The sequence below is a fragment of the Erinaceus europaeus genome, chromosome 21 (assembly GCF_950295315.1).
Source record: "Erinaceus europaeus chromosome 21, mEriEur2.1, whole genome shotgun sequence".
NCBI classification, from domain to species: domain Eukaryota; kingdom Metazoa; phylum Chordata; class Mammalia; order Eulipotyphla; family Erinaceidae; genus Erinaceus; species Erinaceus europaeus.
Window position 1 is genome coordinate 36405616 of NC_080182.1, and position 13968 is coordinate 36419583.

Genomic DNA, 13968 nt, shown 5'->3' on the forward strand with positions numbered 1-13968 from the left:
TCATGTGCTTTTCCACAGAATTAGACACTAAGTATTTTGGTTCGAGAATTTTCATAAAACTCAAATTCTTACTCCAAAAAACTAAAAAGTAAAATATCCCTTTATTTGTACCACATAAGATCTTTTAATTTTTCTAGTGTGATCGATTCCAAACTATAAACACTTGAGTAAGCACACCGAGAACTCATGCTCATGCTCAGTTTTTACTACCGAAGGGCAAAACTCATAAGCAATAAAGTCCCCAAATCTTAAACGTGCCACTTCCTGCGTTTTAACAATGGCTTATGTACACAGCACAATGCTGTTAAAATGAAGCACAGCGTCACTCCAGAAAGTTTCCTCATGTTCTTTGCTTTACCCTCCTCCCAAGAGTTGTCACTATTCTGTACACCCTCCTGCCCCCCCAGGGGAAACACCAGAGCTCAGGGCCTACAACGATGACTCCACCACTTGTGGCAGCCACCTTTCTTCCTTTTTCTTTGAGGAATGGGCGGGAGGCGGGGCAGGAGAGACACAGGCAGCACTGTGGGCGAGCCAGGGTGCTCATACGGGAACACGTGCACTCTACCAAGCACATGGTACCCTGGCACCACTACTCTGTACACACACTTTATCTGAATGTGATATATACCCCCTCGTGCAAGGCTCCTGTATTTTCTTTCCTTTTTAATAAATCTTTAAAAAAATTTTAGTATTTGTTTTTTTCCCTTTTGTTGTCCTTTTTTATTGTTGTAGTTACTATTGTTGTTATTGACATCGTCATTGTTTGACAGGACAGAGAAATGGAGAGAGGAGGGGAAGACAGAGAGGGGGAGAGAAAGATAAGACACCTGCAGACCTGCTTCACTGCCTGTGAAGCGACTCCCCTGCAGGTGGGGAGCCGGGGGCTCGAACCAGGATCCTTATGCCGGTCCTTGTGCTTTGTGCCACGTGCGCTTAACCCGCTGTGCTACCGCCCGACTCCCTGGCTTTATTTCTTACCTTCATATTGACATCAGCCTCACGGCCGACTAGAAGCTCTAAACACAATGCTCCGTGTGTTGACGCAGCAGCAAAGTGCAAAGGAGTAAATCCCTTTTCATTCTTTTGATTTACATTAGCACCACAGTCTATAAGTTCACTCACTACAACATCTTGTCCATTATAGCAGGCTACATGAAGAGGTGTATTCCCGTAGGCATTTGGTTCATTCATCTATTAGAGGAAAAAAAAGTCAAAGTTAAAGCAATTCTTCTTATTGTAAGCTATTTAAGTGATGTTGTGGTCTCGATGAAATTATATCTAAAAACAATGTCTACAGATAAGGCTTATAATTCTAAACTTCTGTGAATGATTCCAATAAAAATGCTCTTGGTAAAATAAAACAACACATTTAGGGAACCAGGCAGTGGTGCACTTGGTTAAGCATACACATTACAGTGTGCAAGGACCTAGGTTCAAGACCCTGTTCCCTCTTGTAGGAGGAAAGCTTCACAAGTGGTGAAACAGGGCTGCATGTGTCTGTTTCTTTCCCTCTCTATCTCCTCCTGTCCTCTCAATTTCTGTCTCTAGCCAATATAAATAAATAAAAAGTAAAAAACAAGAGTCTATTAATAAACACAAAAATTAAAAACAAAACAATGCATTTAAAAAATTCCTTGGGCGGGGTGAGGGGGGAGAGGCCGTGGTGCAATGGGTAAAAGAAAGACCACCACAAGTCATCCTCAGAGAACCCTGCTTTGGAATTCTGGTCGGCACCTGCAGGGGGCGCTCCACGAGTGGTGGGGTAGTGCTGCAGCCATCTTTTCTCTTATCCCTCTATTTCATTATAAAAATAAAAAACCTCCAGGAGTGGTGGATTTGTAATGCAAGAACCAAGCCCCAGTGATAACCCTGGTGGCCAAAAAAACAATTTTTCATTTTGTAGTAACAAAAGGCTAAGCTGGTTTTGAATTAACAAGTGGCATGTTTTCCTATTTAATTACTGATCTTTGCAAGTCTCCAGTGTTGTCATTCTGCTAAAATGAGTGTGCTAAGAAGCATGTGCCTAGCAGAGTGAACACCACAATGAGCTGGGGTTCAGCATGTAGCTCTGGGAGAGCGGCACAAGGAGCGCAGCAGTGATCGGCCTATTTCTCCCTCTGTTTCTCTCCTCTCCTTCAGGGGAAGGGATGGGAACTGTGCAGGTGCAGAGCTCCAATCATAAATGATCCTGGTGGCCAAGAAAAAAGATTATACTAAATAATGGGAAACAAATCACACAACTCAATTATCTTTTCTTTTCCAAGTGAGTTTGTTCCTTTCTTCCTTGGATAGAGGCAGAGAGAAGTTGAGAAGGAAGGAAGAGATACAGGAGGAAGAAAAAGATGCTTGTTGTAACAATGCTTCATGAGTCATCATGCTTTTTCCCAGGCCAGTTGGGACTGAGGGCTTGAACTTGGGCACCTATCCTATCCGGGGGCTTGTAAACCTGCAATCACTTTGCTCCTAGGCAGAACTCTCTACGTTTATATAAAGATAGCTTCTTCTACCTCCAGAGGCAGGGCTACAGAGTAGCAGCAGCTGCATTTCCACTCCTCTCTGCTCCCCAGTCAACTAGAAACATCAAAGGAGATCACCTGGGACCACAAGACAGGACTAGACCTACTTTGGGAGCCCACCAAGTAGCCCTGTGAGTGAAAACACGTGTGGCTTGTGGACAGCAAGGAGCCTAAGGAGACTCCTGGGGCTAAAGCCCATATCTACCCCCAAGCGGCTGGTTAACAGTTGGGCAGTTTACTGGTTATGGCGCCACCTCCAGTCTGTTTTACCAACAAAAAGACTGCTGATGGGAGGAGAGGACTCCCCTAAGGCTCACCAAATACAACTGTGAGACTCCATTGCTACTGCCCCTCGGAGGCTGCCGCAGCAGCTGGGAGGCCCCGTGCTGACACTGGGGTGGGGGGGGGAGGGCAAGAACTGGCCAGGAAACTCAGGACATCTACTCCCTGGTGGACTAGAGGCATGGCTGTACAGTGGGAGCCATTCCACACTGTTCTCCTGATGAATTGGGAGACACAGTAAATAACTGCCACAGAACCCACAGAATATAAATGGAGTTTGTTTGGTACTCAGTGCTGCCTGCAGCTTGGCTCTGGTTGTTGGCAGAGCAGCTGAATTGAGCTCAGGGCTTTGGATCCTCAGGGTGTGGGAGTCTCTTTGTATAACCACTGTGCTATCTCTCCCCCACCCTGATTTATCTCTTGGGCAAGAGTGAATGATTAATCTAAAAAGCCTGCTTATAGGTAGAAAGCCCTCAGACTCCTATAGCCTACAGGGAGGAAGAAGAACAAAAGAGGGTTTAACAGCCGCCCTGCTTCAACTCAGGGATTGAGATAACATCAAAACAGTTAATTTCCACAACTGTGAACTCTAAGTACCTTAGACACAAGTCAATCATAACACACTATATACAATGGTTAAACCAAGAAGAAACATTGGAGATATGAAGCAGGACAAAATCCCAGCTACAAGCCCCCCCAAAGGCAGAAGTACGTAAAAATGAGGACAACATCCAAACCCTAACTGAGGCATTAGCTGGTGAGGAGTGAGGAAAGCTGGTGAGAAAAGCTGGTGTAAATAATATCAGAAATGGGAAAGCAACAAATGGGACTCTGAAAGAAAACACTATCTCAAGGTTATTAGAGGGCTGAAAGCTGAAATAGCTGAGCTAAGAGCACAACTAGCTGAACAAGCTAATGCAGTATCAGAACAGGGTAACAAAATAGTTTAGCTACAGAAGAAAACAGAGGGGCAAGAGGATAGAATAAATGAGGCAGAAAACAGAATCAGCAAGATTCAGGACAAATTAGAGAAAACTAAGAAAGAAGAGATCTCAAAAAGAGATTAAGAGATACTGAAAATGACAGAGACATGTGGGATGACTTCAAAATAAATAATATACTTCAGAACAAATAATACTACTCAGCTATTAAAAATGGTGATTTCACTGTTTTCAGCCCATCTTGGATGGAGCTTGAAGAAATCATGTTATGTAAAAATAAGTCAGAAAGAGAAGGATGAATATCTCAATCACAGGCGGAAGTTGAAAAACAAGTTCAGAAAACACTAAGCAGAACTTGGAATGGAGTTGGTGTATTCCACTAAAGTAAAAGATTCTGGGATGGGTTGGGAAGATTCAGGTCCTGGAACCAGAGGCAGAGGACCCAGTGGGGGTTGTATTGTTATGTGGAAAACTGGGAAATGTTATGCATGTACAACCTATTGTATTTACTGTGGAGTGTAAAACATTAATCCCCCAACTGGAAAAAAAAAAAAAAAAAGATAGTTTCCTCTAGTGCTGAGACATTTCTTTCTTTCATTTTTTTTTTTTGGGGGGGTTGCTTTTACAGTGCAGTCACTGACATACAAGTGCAATTTCATTATGCACCTGGACCCCACACTTCTCTTCCAGCCTACCCTGCCCTCCCTCCTGAGTCCTTTGCTTTGATGTAATACACCATGCCCAGTCCATGTTTCACTTTGTGCTCTTCCTCCCTGTCCCTATTTTTAGCAATAATTTGTTTATAATAACTTAATGTCTTGCTTGTAAGTGAGATCATTTGGTATTTGTGCTTCTCATTTTGGCTTTATCATTTAACATGATGTCTTCTAGTTCTACCCAAGGAGACAGCTGAGACATTTCTATAAGGTGCCGGCTGTGTGCAGGGCATGTGTTTGACCAGTTAGCAATCCCTCTAGTTCATGGGTGAATAAAACTTATAGGGCTTTGGTGCAATATAAATATTTGGCATTTGCCCAAAGAGATGTAATCTACAGCAAACATGTCTTAAGTTGGGAATTGCTGACACTGGATGTTAGAGTAGGACTGATCATAGCTGATTGTTTTAGCTAGAGGCTGACCATTCCAGATAAACTAACCATGTAATTTATAGTGGAGGGTTAGGCCACTGAAGATCAATGCACCTGGAGACTAAAATCAACCTTGTTATCAATCAATGTAATTGAGCCCTAATAAAACTCAAAAAATGAAGCCATGTAGGATTTTTGATTAGTGCTACTATGTGCATCTTGTCACAAACCAAAGCTGTGAGAATAAGGAATTCTATTTAGTTTAATGGGGAAAGGGCCACAGAACTTTAGTTTATAAAACTCTTGCATTCTGTCTTGAATTTCTTTATTTTGCTGATTTTTTTTTTTTTTTTTTGCCTTCAGGGTTATCACCGGGGCTCAGTGCCTGCACTACAAATCCACTGCTCCTGACAGCCATCTTTTTTCCCATTATTGTTGCTGCTGCTGTTATTGTGGATAGGACAGAGAGAATTAAGAAAGATGGGGAGGGGGAGAGAAAGACAGACACCTGCAGACCTGCTTCACCACTTGCGAAGTGACTCCCCTGCAGGCGGGAACCAGGGGCTTGAACTAGGATCTTTGTATTTTGCACTCTGTGCGCTTAACCTGGTATGCTACTGCCTGGCCCCATCCCCTTAATTTGTATTTTTTTCTGTGTAATACAATATAACTGAGTATAATAGCTTTTCATCTATAACTCCACCTATAGGAATTATCATATCTGAAGATGGTTCTAAGGAACTCCCTACACATACAGTAGATTGGAAATTAGGGTGGTTTTGTCAGGAGACATTCCTCTAACAATTTTCTACTGAGATCCCTCGTAATGAAAAAAAAAGAGGAAATAAAAAAGCCAAGTAACTTTAGTCAATTACCTAGATACCATCACCAAAAGCGAGGAGACATGGAATTAATTCTCTGAGTCCAAAGAGCATTAGGAGATTAAATTTGCAGCTTAAGGCATCTACTTTAAGTCTGGCCACTTTATTTTTTGAAGAGGTTTTTTTCAGAAGCCAGACCTCCCACCTTCTGTACCCCATAAAAATCTTTGGTCCATACTCCCAGAAGGATATAGAATATTGAACCTTCCAATGGAAGGGATGGGATACAAAACCCTGGTGGTGAGAACTGAATGGAATTATACCCCTCTTATCCCGTAATTTTGTCAGTGTGTATTAAATCACTAATAAAAAAGACAGTGTGAGCTGGTGTAGAGGTAAAGTCGAGGAGTCTTACCCTTTGGTTCTTTGTGTTCAAGAATGCTTCCTGTTAAGTTTATATGACCTGCCTTTCTCTGAAAGACAACTACTACACTGCTTCACTCATATGTGCAATAGAAAGAACTAAAACACATGATTCGTTGAAAAAAAAATAGCCAAATTGTTTCTAAGACTTTGAGAAAACTACAGTGGTTACTAGTGAGGGGTGGAGGGGATGTCACAGAACTGTAGTGGTGTTTGTGGTTTGGAACTAGACCCCTGTAACCTTATAAACTGTTATTAAATCATCAATTAAAAATTAAAAAAATACAAATAGGAAAATACTTTCTCTCACAGAATGATTCCCCAAATATTGCCTGTATTAAAAATAAGTGAGGGCACGTGCACCATGAAATAAACTTCTAAACTTTTTTCCTAACACCAGACTATCTTTTCAACATAAATTTCTAAACTTTACCAAAATGCAAACAGTGGTCAAAAACAAGGTAATGATATCTTTTAAGGCAGTACACTACTCTACTGAAACAACTCTCAGGTCTACTGAAGTGATAAAATCTTTTTTTCTGGGCCTTAGACAAAAAAGAAAAGGGGGGGGCAACAGCTTCCCCATGAGGTCACTCATATTTGCCCCACATGCTTCTTCGGTATGAGCCACTTCATTTTCCTGATTAAAAATGTAAAACATCTGAAAACAAACAACCCTAGGAGGAATACTTAACCGTAAGGGTGGGAGGAAGAGCCTTTAACAATGGAATAAAAGTCATTCATTTAAGTCTTATAGTTACAAAAATAAAGAAAGAAATCATGGCACAGACACTCAATGGAGTATTTTAGCAGTTAAAAAAAATCACTTAAGTGGGTCAGGCCCCCTTCTCTCTCTCTCTTTTCTAACATGTTTTTGTGTCCAATAAAGTTTAATTTACCTGGGGGGAAAAAAAAGACTATCACTGTGTCTTTTGGGACAAAACGAATAAAGCTGGCATTGATTATGCTTAGCCAAATTAGGAAGTGACAGACAACCACTGAATGACTTTATTTATGCGAAATACAGAAAACTGAAACACAAGTTTCTTTGTCAAGTTCAGGACAACCTGTATGTGTGACCCTGGGAGAACTATGGTGGTTATGACTGAAGGGGTGGGATGGGGAACAGAACTTTGGTCGTGGGAGTGACATAGAATTATACCCTAGTATCTTACAATCTTGTAACCACTGCTTAATCACTAACAAGAAATCTAAAAAGTACATAGAAAACAATTCAAATGAAAACAAAAAACCCTTCCATCTATACTCTACAAAACTGTACTTAACATAGTACTTAAGAAAGACAGAGAGAGAGAGAGAGAGAGAGACAGACAGACAGACAGGCATACCATAACCCTGAAGCATCCTCCAACAAGTCCTGGGAGTCAGGCTTAAACCTGGGCTGCACACATGGCAAAGCAGTGAGCTACTGTGTGAGCTTTTCTGCTGAGTGAGCTTTTGCTCTGCCACAGACTATTTATATTTTGGTAATATATCAGTTTCACGGGATTATAAAAGGTACTTCATTATCATATGATGATAAAGTAATTATCAAACAAAAACATTTTAACGTAAAATAAATTGTCCCTGAAATAAAACAAAATCCTCCTTTTAATGATGCTCAATCTATATACCTACATCAACTCCAAGATCTAGAAGGTATTTGACTACATTGATCATCCCACTAGAGGCTGCTGCATGAAGAGGCGTATATGACTTCTTATCTTTGCATATTACTTCAGCTCCATTTGCCACAAGTAATTTCACTACTTCTATGTGACCTAAAGTTTTGTTTATGAAGAGAAAAATGCAAATTAACAAAACAGTACACAAGTCATCAAAAATAGCATCAGAAATAATGACATAACTAAGAGAGAAGGTAAAAAAATCAGGATGTTGTTACTTATTGGCAGAGGTGTAACTGAAAATAACATTTAGCTGACTGACTGACTCCCCCAAGGCACCCAGGTGCTCTACAATCTCCCTTTGACCTATGTCCTTTTGTTTGAGTTCACTGTCAAGACACAGTTTATACTTTGCCCTTGTGAAATGTCCTTAGCAGTATGTGAGTGATTGGTCTCATTTCTCTCCTTTTTAGAAATAATAATAATAATAGTAATAAAAGGTTTCATGAGGAGCCGGTGAGCTGGTGGTGTGCACCTGGTAGAGCACACACTGCCATGGACAAGGATCCAGGTGCAATCCCAGGCTCCCACAGGCAGTGAGTGCTGCAGGCCTTTCTAGAACCCTCTTCCTCTCTCCAAGAAAGAAGTTTTCTTTTTTTCTTGTGTCTCTACATTTGGTATTAGAGTGATATTGGCTTCACAGAATGTGGTATGGAATATTCCTGTGTCTTTCATCTTTCAGTATAATCTGGAAAGTATAGGTAGTAGCTATTCCTCAAGGGTTTCAGAGCTCATTTGTGAGCCTGTCCAGACCGGAACTTTTATTGCTGGGGAGTGTTTGATGACTCTCAATTTCTTTGGCTGTAATGGTTCTGTTCATATTTTCCAGTTCCTACTGGTTTCGTCTTGGGAGTGTGTAGACAAGAACTTACCACTTTCAGGTTTTCTCAAGTTCGGGGGCATCCTGATAGCGGTTCATAGAAGCCTCCTACTGTATTTTGGATTTCTACAGTGCCTACTGTGATTTCTCTCTTTCAATTACAGTATGATTTGTGTCTTCTCCCCCCTCCCTCCCTTTTTTTCATAAGTCTGGCCAAATGTTTCTCAGTTTTGTTCACATTTTCAAAGAAACAACTCTGGGTTTCACTGCTTGTTTATTTGTTTGTTTATTTATTTATTTATAATGGCATGACAGGATTACGTAAAATAAGGACAAGTGAACCTTAACCATGGGACATGCAGGCTAGGGAAAAGACAAGTGAGCCTTAACCATGGGACATGCGGGCTAGGGAAAAGAGGGGCCTTTGAAGACATTTACCGCGCATGTCCTAATGCCCCTTAGCGCTAATACTGACAGAACCAAGAGCTCACAGTGACTTCAGGCTTGTTTGTTAGATGAGTGAGCAGTTAACAGCTCCTTACTTTTACTGTGTTAGTCCTAAATGCCAAGAATAGCTGGACAGTTTTAGAAATTATATTATCAATACTAACTTTTTTTTCCCCTTGCTTATACTAAAGAGAAAGGGAATGGAGAGAATTACGAAATCTTGAAATATTTTTGCTTAAAAATTAAATGTGCAGAGAGGTCACAGAGACAGAAAGTATCTTTTTTAAATCTACAACTGAGCTGGAAAGTGACACTTAGTGGATTAAGGAAAATAGCCATCTGAGACTCCAGGTTACATGGATCCAGCTAGTCGAGAAGCACAGTTAGAAGAGGAACACAAAATCCCCTGGCCTTCAATTACATAGAAACAGCTGTTAAGTATGATTCTTTTGAGGTAAAAGGCTTGTGGCACTTTGCTTAATGTTATCGACTTTCTAACACGACAGGTAAGCTTTTATTTATTTATTTATTTTACCAGAGCACTGCTCAGCTCTGGCTTATGGTGGTGCAGGGGACTGAACCTGGGACTTTGAAGCCTCAGGCATCAGTCTCTTTGCATAACCATTATGCTGTACAACCCTGCCCAACAAGTAAACTTAAATTCAACAGAATTGCTCTTGAACTTTTCTTAATAAGCCCTACAAGAATATCCAAAACGCCCCCAAGATTTTAAATATGGATCTACAGGCTGTGCAGAGGGGGACTTTCAGGTCGTATAGAAGACTTGCTTCTGGAGGCTTTTTGCCTTCAATTAAACTGCCAATAACACTACTAGGGACACAAGTCTTAACTTCGCCTTTCCAAACAGGTACACCTGGTTAGGCTATTAAATCCATCACTAAAGGCTGAACTTGCAATTCAGGCTGTATTTTTATTACTTATGCTATTTTTACCATATGAAAAGTATATATTTTTTCGGACACGTGTTATTTTTAAGAGTAGGAAGTTATGGGAATGAGCAAGTTATACTTATAAGAAGGGCATCTAGCTAGATGTCTTTATAATCAGTAGTAACACCAACATTACACAGAACATGAGAGCTCAGATGTGATTTTCCCTCAGCTAGAAGAGACACAATTGCAGAAATAGAATTATTATCACTGGAAAGAAAAGAAAGCATCCCAAGCCCCTTTCTTGGATGCGGAGGGAGGAATTCTTTCAGCTCTATTTTTAGAAAATTGAAAAACCAATGCCAACATCTCTGGCTTCCCCCCAAAGAAAGACCCCAGTACTGTAGGACTTCCACAGTGCATGGCAGATAGCACTCTCTTTCATCTGCAAGCTTTTAGCACTCATAAGCCAGCATTTCTATTCTGTCTTACAAATTTCTGTGTTTGCATTAACCCTAAGACAGACTGATCTGTACATAGGTATTAGGTGGTTGACTCAAACACTATTTCCCCAGTTACACTGCTGATGTGTTTGAGTGTAATTTCGCAGATACTAAGATCTTTCAAGAACAATATATGATGTTATACAACAAAGCCCATAAGCCAAGCCACACTTACGTGAAATTACTGTCGTAGAAATCAAACATGAGGGGGCTGGGCTGTGGCATACCTGGTTGAGTGCACATGTCACAGTGTGAAAGGACTCAGGTTCAAGCCTGTGGTCACTATCTGCAGGGGAGGCTTCACTAGCAATGAAACACTGCTGCAGGTATCTTTCTCTCTTCATCCCTATATCCCCTTCCCTTTCAATTTCTTTGTCTTTATCCAATAAATAAAATATATTTAAAGAAACCCCAAATATGATGTCCATTTAACCTACTTCTTGCCCTGAAAATAATAATTACTGCATCTTCTATTACTCTACTTTACTATTTGCATAAAAATATTTAGTATGAGCATGGGCTTTCATTAAACACTAATTCTCAAGTATTTGAGGTTTGTGTTTAGGATCTTTTTCCTTTGAAGGTAAACAGAATTAATTTCAAATGCACACCTGTTCTGGCAAACCTCCCCTATTACTAGGTTAACTCCACTTAAGTATCAAAGTCAGGGGAGCCGGGTGGTAGCGTACTGGGTTAAGCGCAGGTGGCGCAAAGTGCATGGACTGGTGTAAGGATCCCGGTTAGAGCCCCTGGCTCCCCACCTGCAGGGGAGTCGCTTCACAAGCAGTGAAGCAAGTCTGCAGGTGTCTATCTTTCCTTCCCCCTGTCTTCCCCATTTCTCTCTGTCCTATCCTACAACAACTACAACAATACAACAACAAGGGCAACAAAAGGGAATAAATAAAACAAATTTTTAAAAAGTATCAAAGTCAGACATGGTAATCACTTTTCTCACTGCCTGAATGGACAGATGCTATACCCAATGCAGTATTAATATTGCAACTTGTCGCAAATACATAGTGTCAAATAAGTCCTAGAAGTACATACCCATATATGCAGCCCAATGGATAGCACGCCTATCTTTCTTGTCAAAAGCATTAATGTTGGCACCTCTAGATAAGAGGAGCTTAACCATCTGGAATAAAAGTAAACACAGTTCCATCAAAATCCAGAAGTAGAAAGTATCCTTGAACATTTGTGATGACTACTTATTTCAACCTCTCTGTCTCTGGTACACAATATCTGCATTTGTAGAAAGGAAGGAGTTAGTTTAATTATTCAGTAGTCACTGACATGATTTAATTTAAAACACGACAAAATATAAAAAAGGGGTTGAGTTTTATTTAACCACTATATTCTAAAGCTGTCACTTCATGTCCTAGAAACTAAGTACAGATCTGGAAAGTTTCAATGTAGAATAATTAACAATAGGTATAATTACTTTAATGGCTTAGAGTGTTACTAAAATTCATTTGCATTCCAGAAATGCTTAAGTTTAATTCAAATGCAAATGAAGTATTCACTGTATGACAAGACTTCAAAGTCTAATGTGTCAAGAATACTATTTCTACTATGCAAAACTATAATATTTACAACAGTTCTCTACTGGAAAGGGCATGTCATATTTCAAAAAGGAATTTGTCTTGAGATCAAAGCAAAGATTCCTTATGATGCTAAAGCAAAGAACAGTGAAAACAACACTGCAAAAACTAACTGTCTGCTATGGTATCTTAAAGCTTGCAATTTACCTCAAAGTTTCTGTTTTTGCGACAAGAAATAAGGACTGAGGAGGTATCACAACAGACAGCACAGAAATCCAAAGTATCGTGCAAGTTCTATGCACAACTATTTGCTACCAAACTGGAGAACCTGGAAGAAAGGGACAAGTTCCCAGACACATACAATCTTCTAAAGTTGAACAAAGAGGAAGTAGAGAAAAAAGAAGGTCAATCACAGTCAAAGGAATTGAAACTGTTATCAAGAACCTGCCCAACAATAAAAGTCCAAGGCCAGGGCAGAGCCAAGACTGTAAGACAACTCCTGACTTTCTGCAGAGCAGCTGCTTAAAACCTGGGAATTCCAAGTGAGGGCAAGATTTCCAGGCCAGTGGTGGAGGAAGTGTACAGGAGAGAGGTCAAAGTGGAACCAAGGAAGAGAACCACAAGTCACATACAGGCTGGCAATGGGCTGGAAAAAAGACAATGCAGATACCAGATACTGAGTGGAGCTGCTCCATCAGGTTCTAGATGCTACCATGAAGCCAACCTGACTTCCCTGGGCAGAAGACCCCACCAGTATGTCCTGGAGCCCCACCTCTCAAGAGCCCAACCCCACTACAGAAAGAGAGAGAAACAGGCTGGGAGTATGGATCGACCTGCCAACGCCCAGGTCCAGGGGAGAAGCCATTACAGAAGCCAGACCTTCCACCTTCTGCACCCCATAGTGACCCTGACTCCATGCTCCCAGAGGGATAAAGAATAGGAAAGCTTTCAAGGGAGGAGAAAGAATATGGAGTTCTGGTGGTGGGAACTGTGTGGAGCTGCACTCTTCTTATTCTATGCGCTTGTCAATATTTCCATTTTATATATATATATAAAATGTCCAAGACCAGATGGTTTTACAACTGAATTCTATAAAAACTTCAAGATAGTCTCTTTTAAAGCTCTTCCAAAATACTGAATACACAGAAATACTCCCTTCTACCTTCTATGAAGCCAACATCACCCTGATACCAAAAGCAGACAGGGATACAAAAACAAAAAGAAAACTATAGACCAATATCTTGGATGAACAGAGATGCTAAAATACTGAACAAAATTCTAACCAACCAGATACAGCAGTATATTAAAAAGATGGTTCATGATGACCAAGGGGAGGTTTATCTCATCAAGCTTGTTTGATGTATGTAAATCAGTACACAATGCATCAACCACATCAATAAAAAACCAAAAACCATATGATTCTATCAACTGACACCGAGAAAGCCTTTGACAAAATCCAGCATCGCTTCATGATCAAAACACAAAAAATGGGAATAGATGGAAAATTCCTTAAACTAGTGGAGTCCACATACAGCAAACCTACAGCCAACATCACACTCAATGGTGAAAAACTGGAAGCATTTCCCCTCAGATCAGGTACTAGACAGGGCTGTCCACTATCACCATTAATTACTCTTCAACATAGTGTTGGAAGATCTTGCCAAAGCAATCAGGCAAGAGCAAGGAATCAAAGGGATACAGATTGGAAGAGAAGAAGTCAAACTCTCCCTATTTGCAGATGATATGATAGTATACATAGAAAAACCTAAAGAATTCAACAGGAAACCTTTGGAAATTGTCAGGCAATATAGTAAGCTGTAAGGCTACAAAATTAACATTAAAAGTCTGTAGCATTCCTTTATGTAAACACTAAGTCAGAAGAAGAAATCCAGAAATCAACCCCACTTACTATAGCAACAAAAACAATAAAATACCTAGGAATAAACCTAACAGAAGAAATGAAAGACTTGTATACTGAAAACTATGAGTCACTATACAAGGAAACAGA

At 40.4% G+C, this 13968-nt stretch overlaps 1 protein-coding gene across 7 annotated transcripts in view; it reads right to left on the reverse strand.

Annotated features, from left to right (window-relative positions):
• ANKRD28 (ankyrin repeat domain 28) overlaps window positions 1-13968 on the reverse strand; it is a 135623-nt gene that overhangs the window by 43245 nt on the left and 78410 nt on the right. For all 7 annotated transcript variants that reach the window (XM_060180846.1, XM_060180844.1, XM_060180848.1 and 4 more), the window contains 3 exons: window positions 11467-11554; window positions 7713-7855; window positions 982-1194 (listed from right to left, as the gene is read on the reverse strand). In XM_060180846.1, coding sequence (XP_060036829.1) covers window positions 982-1194; window positions 7713-7855; window positions 11467-11554 — 444 coding nt within the window. The remainder of the gene's footprint in view (window positions 1-981; window positions 1195-7712; window positions 7856-11466; window positions 11555-13968) is intronic.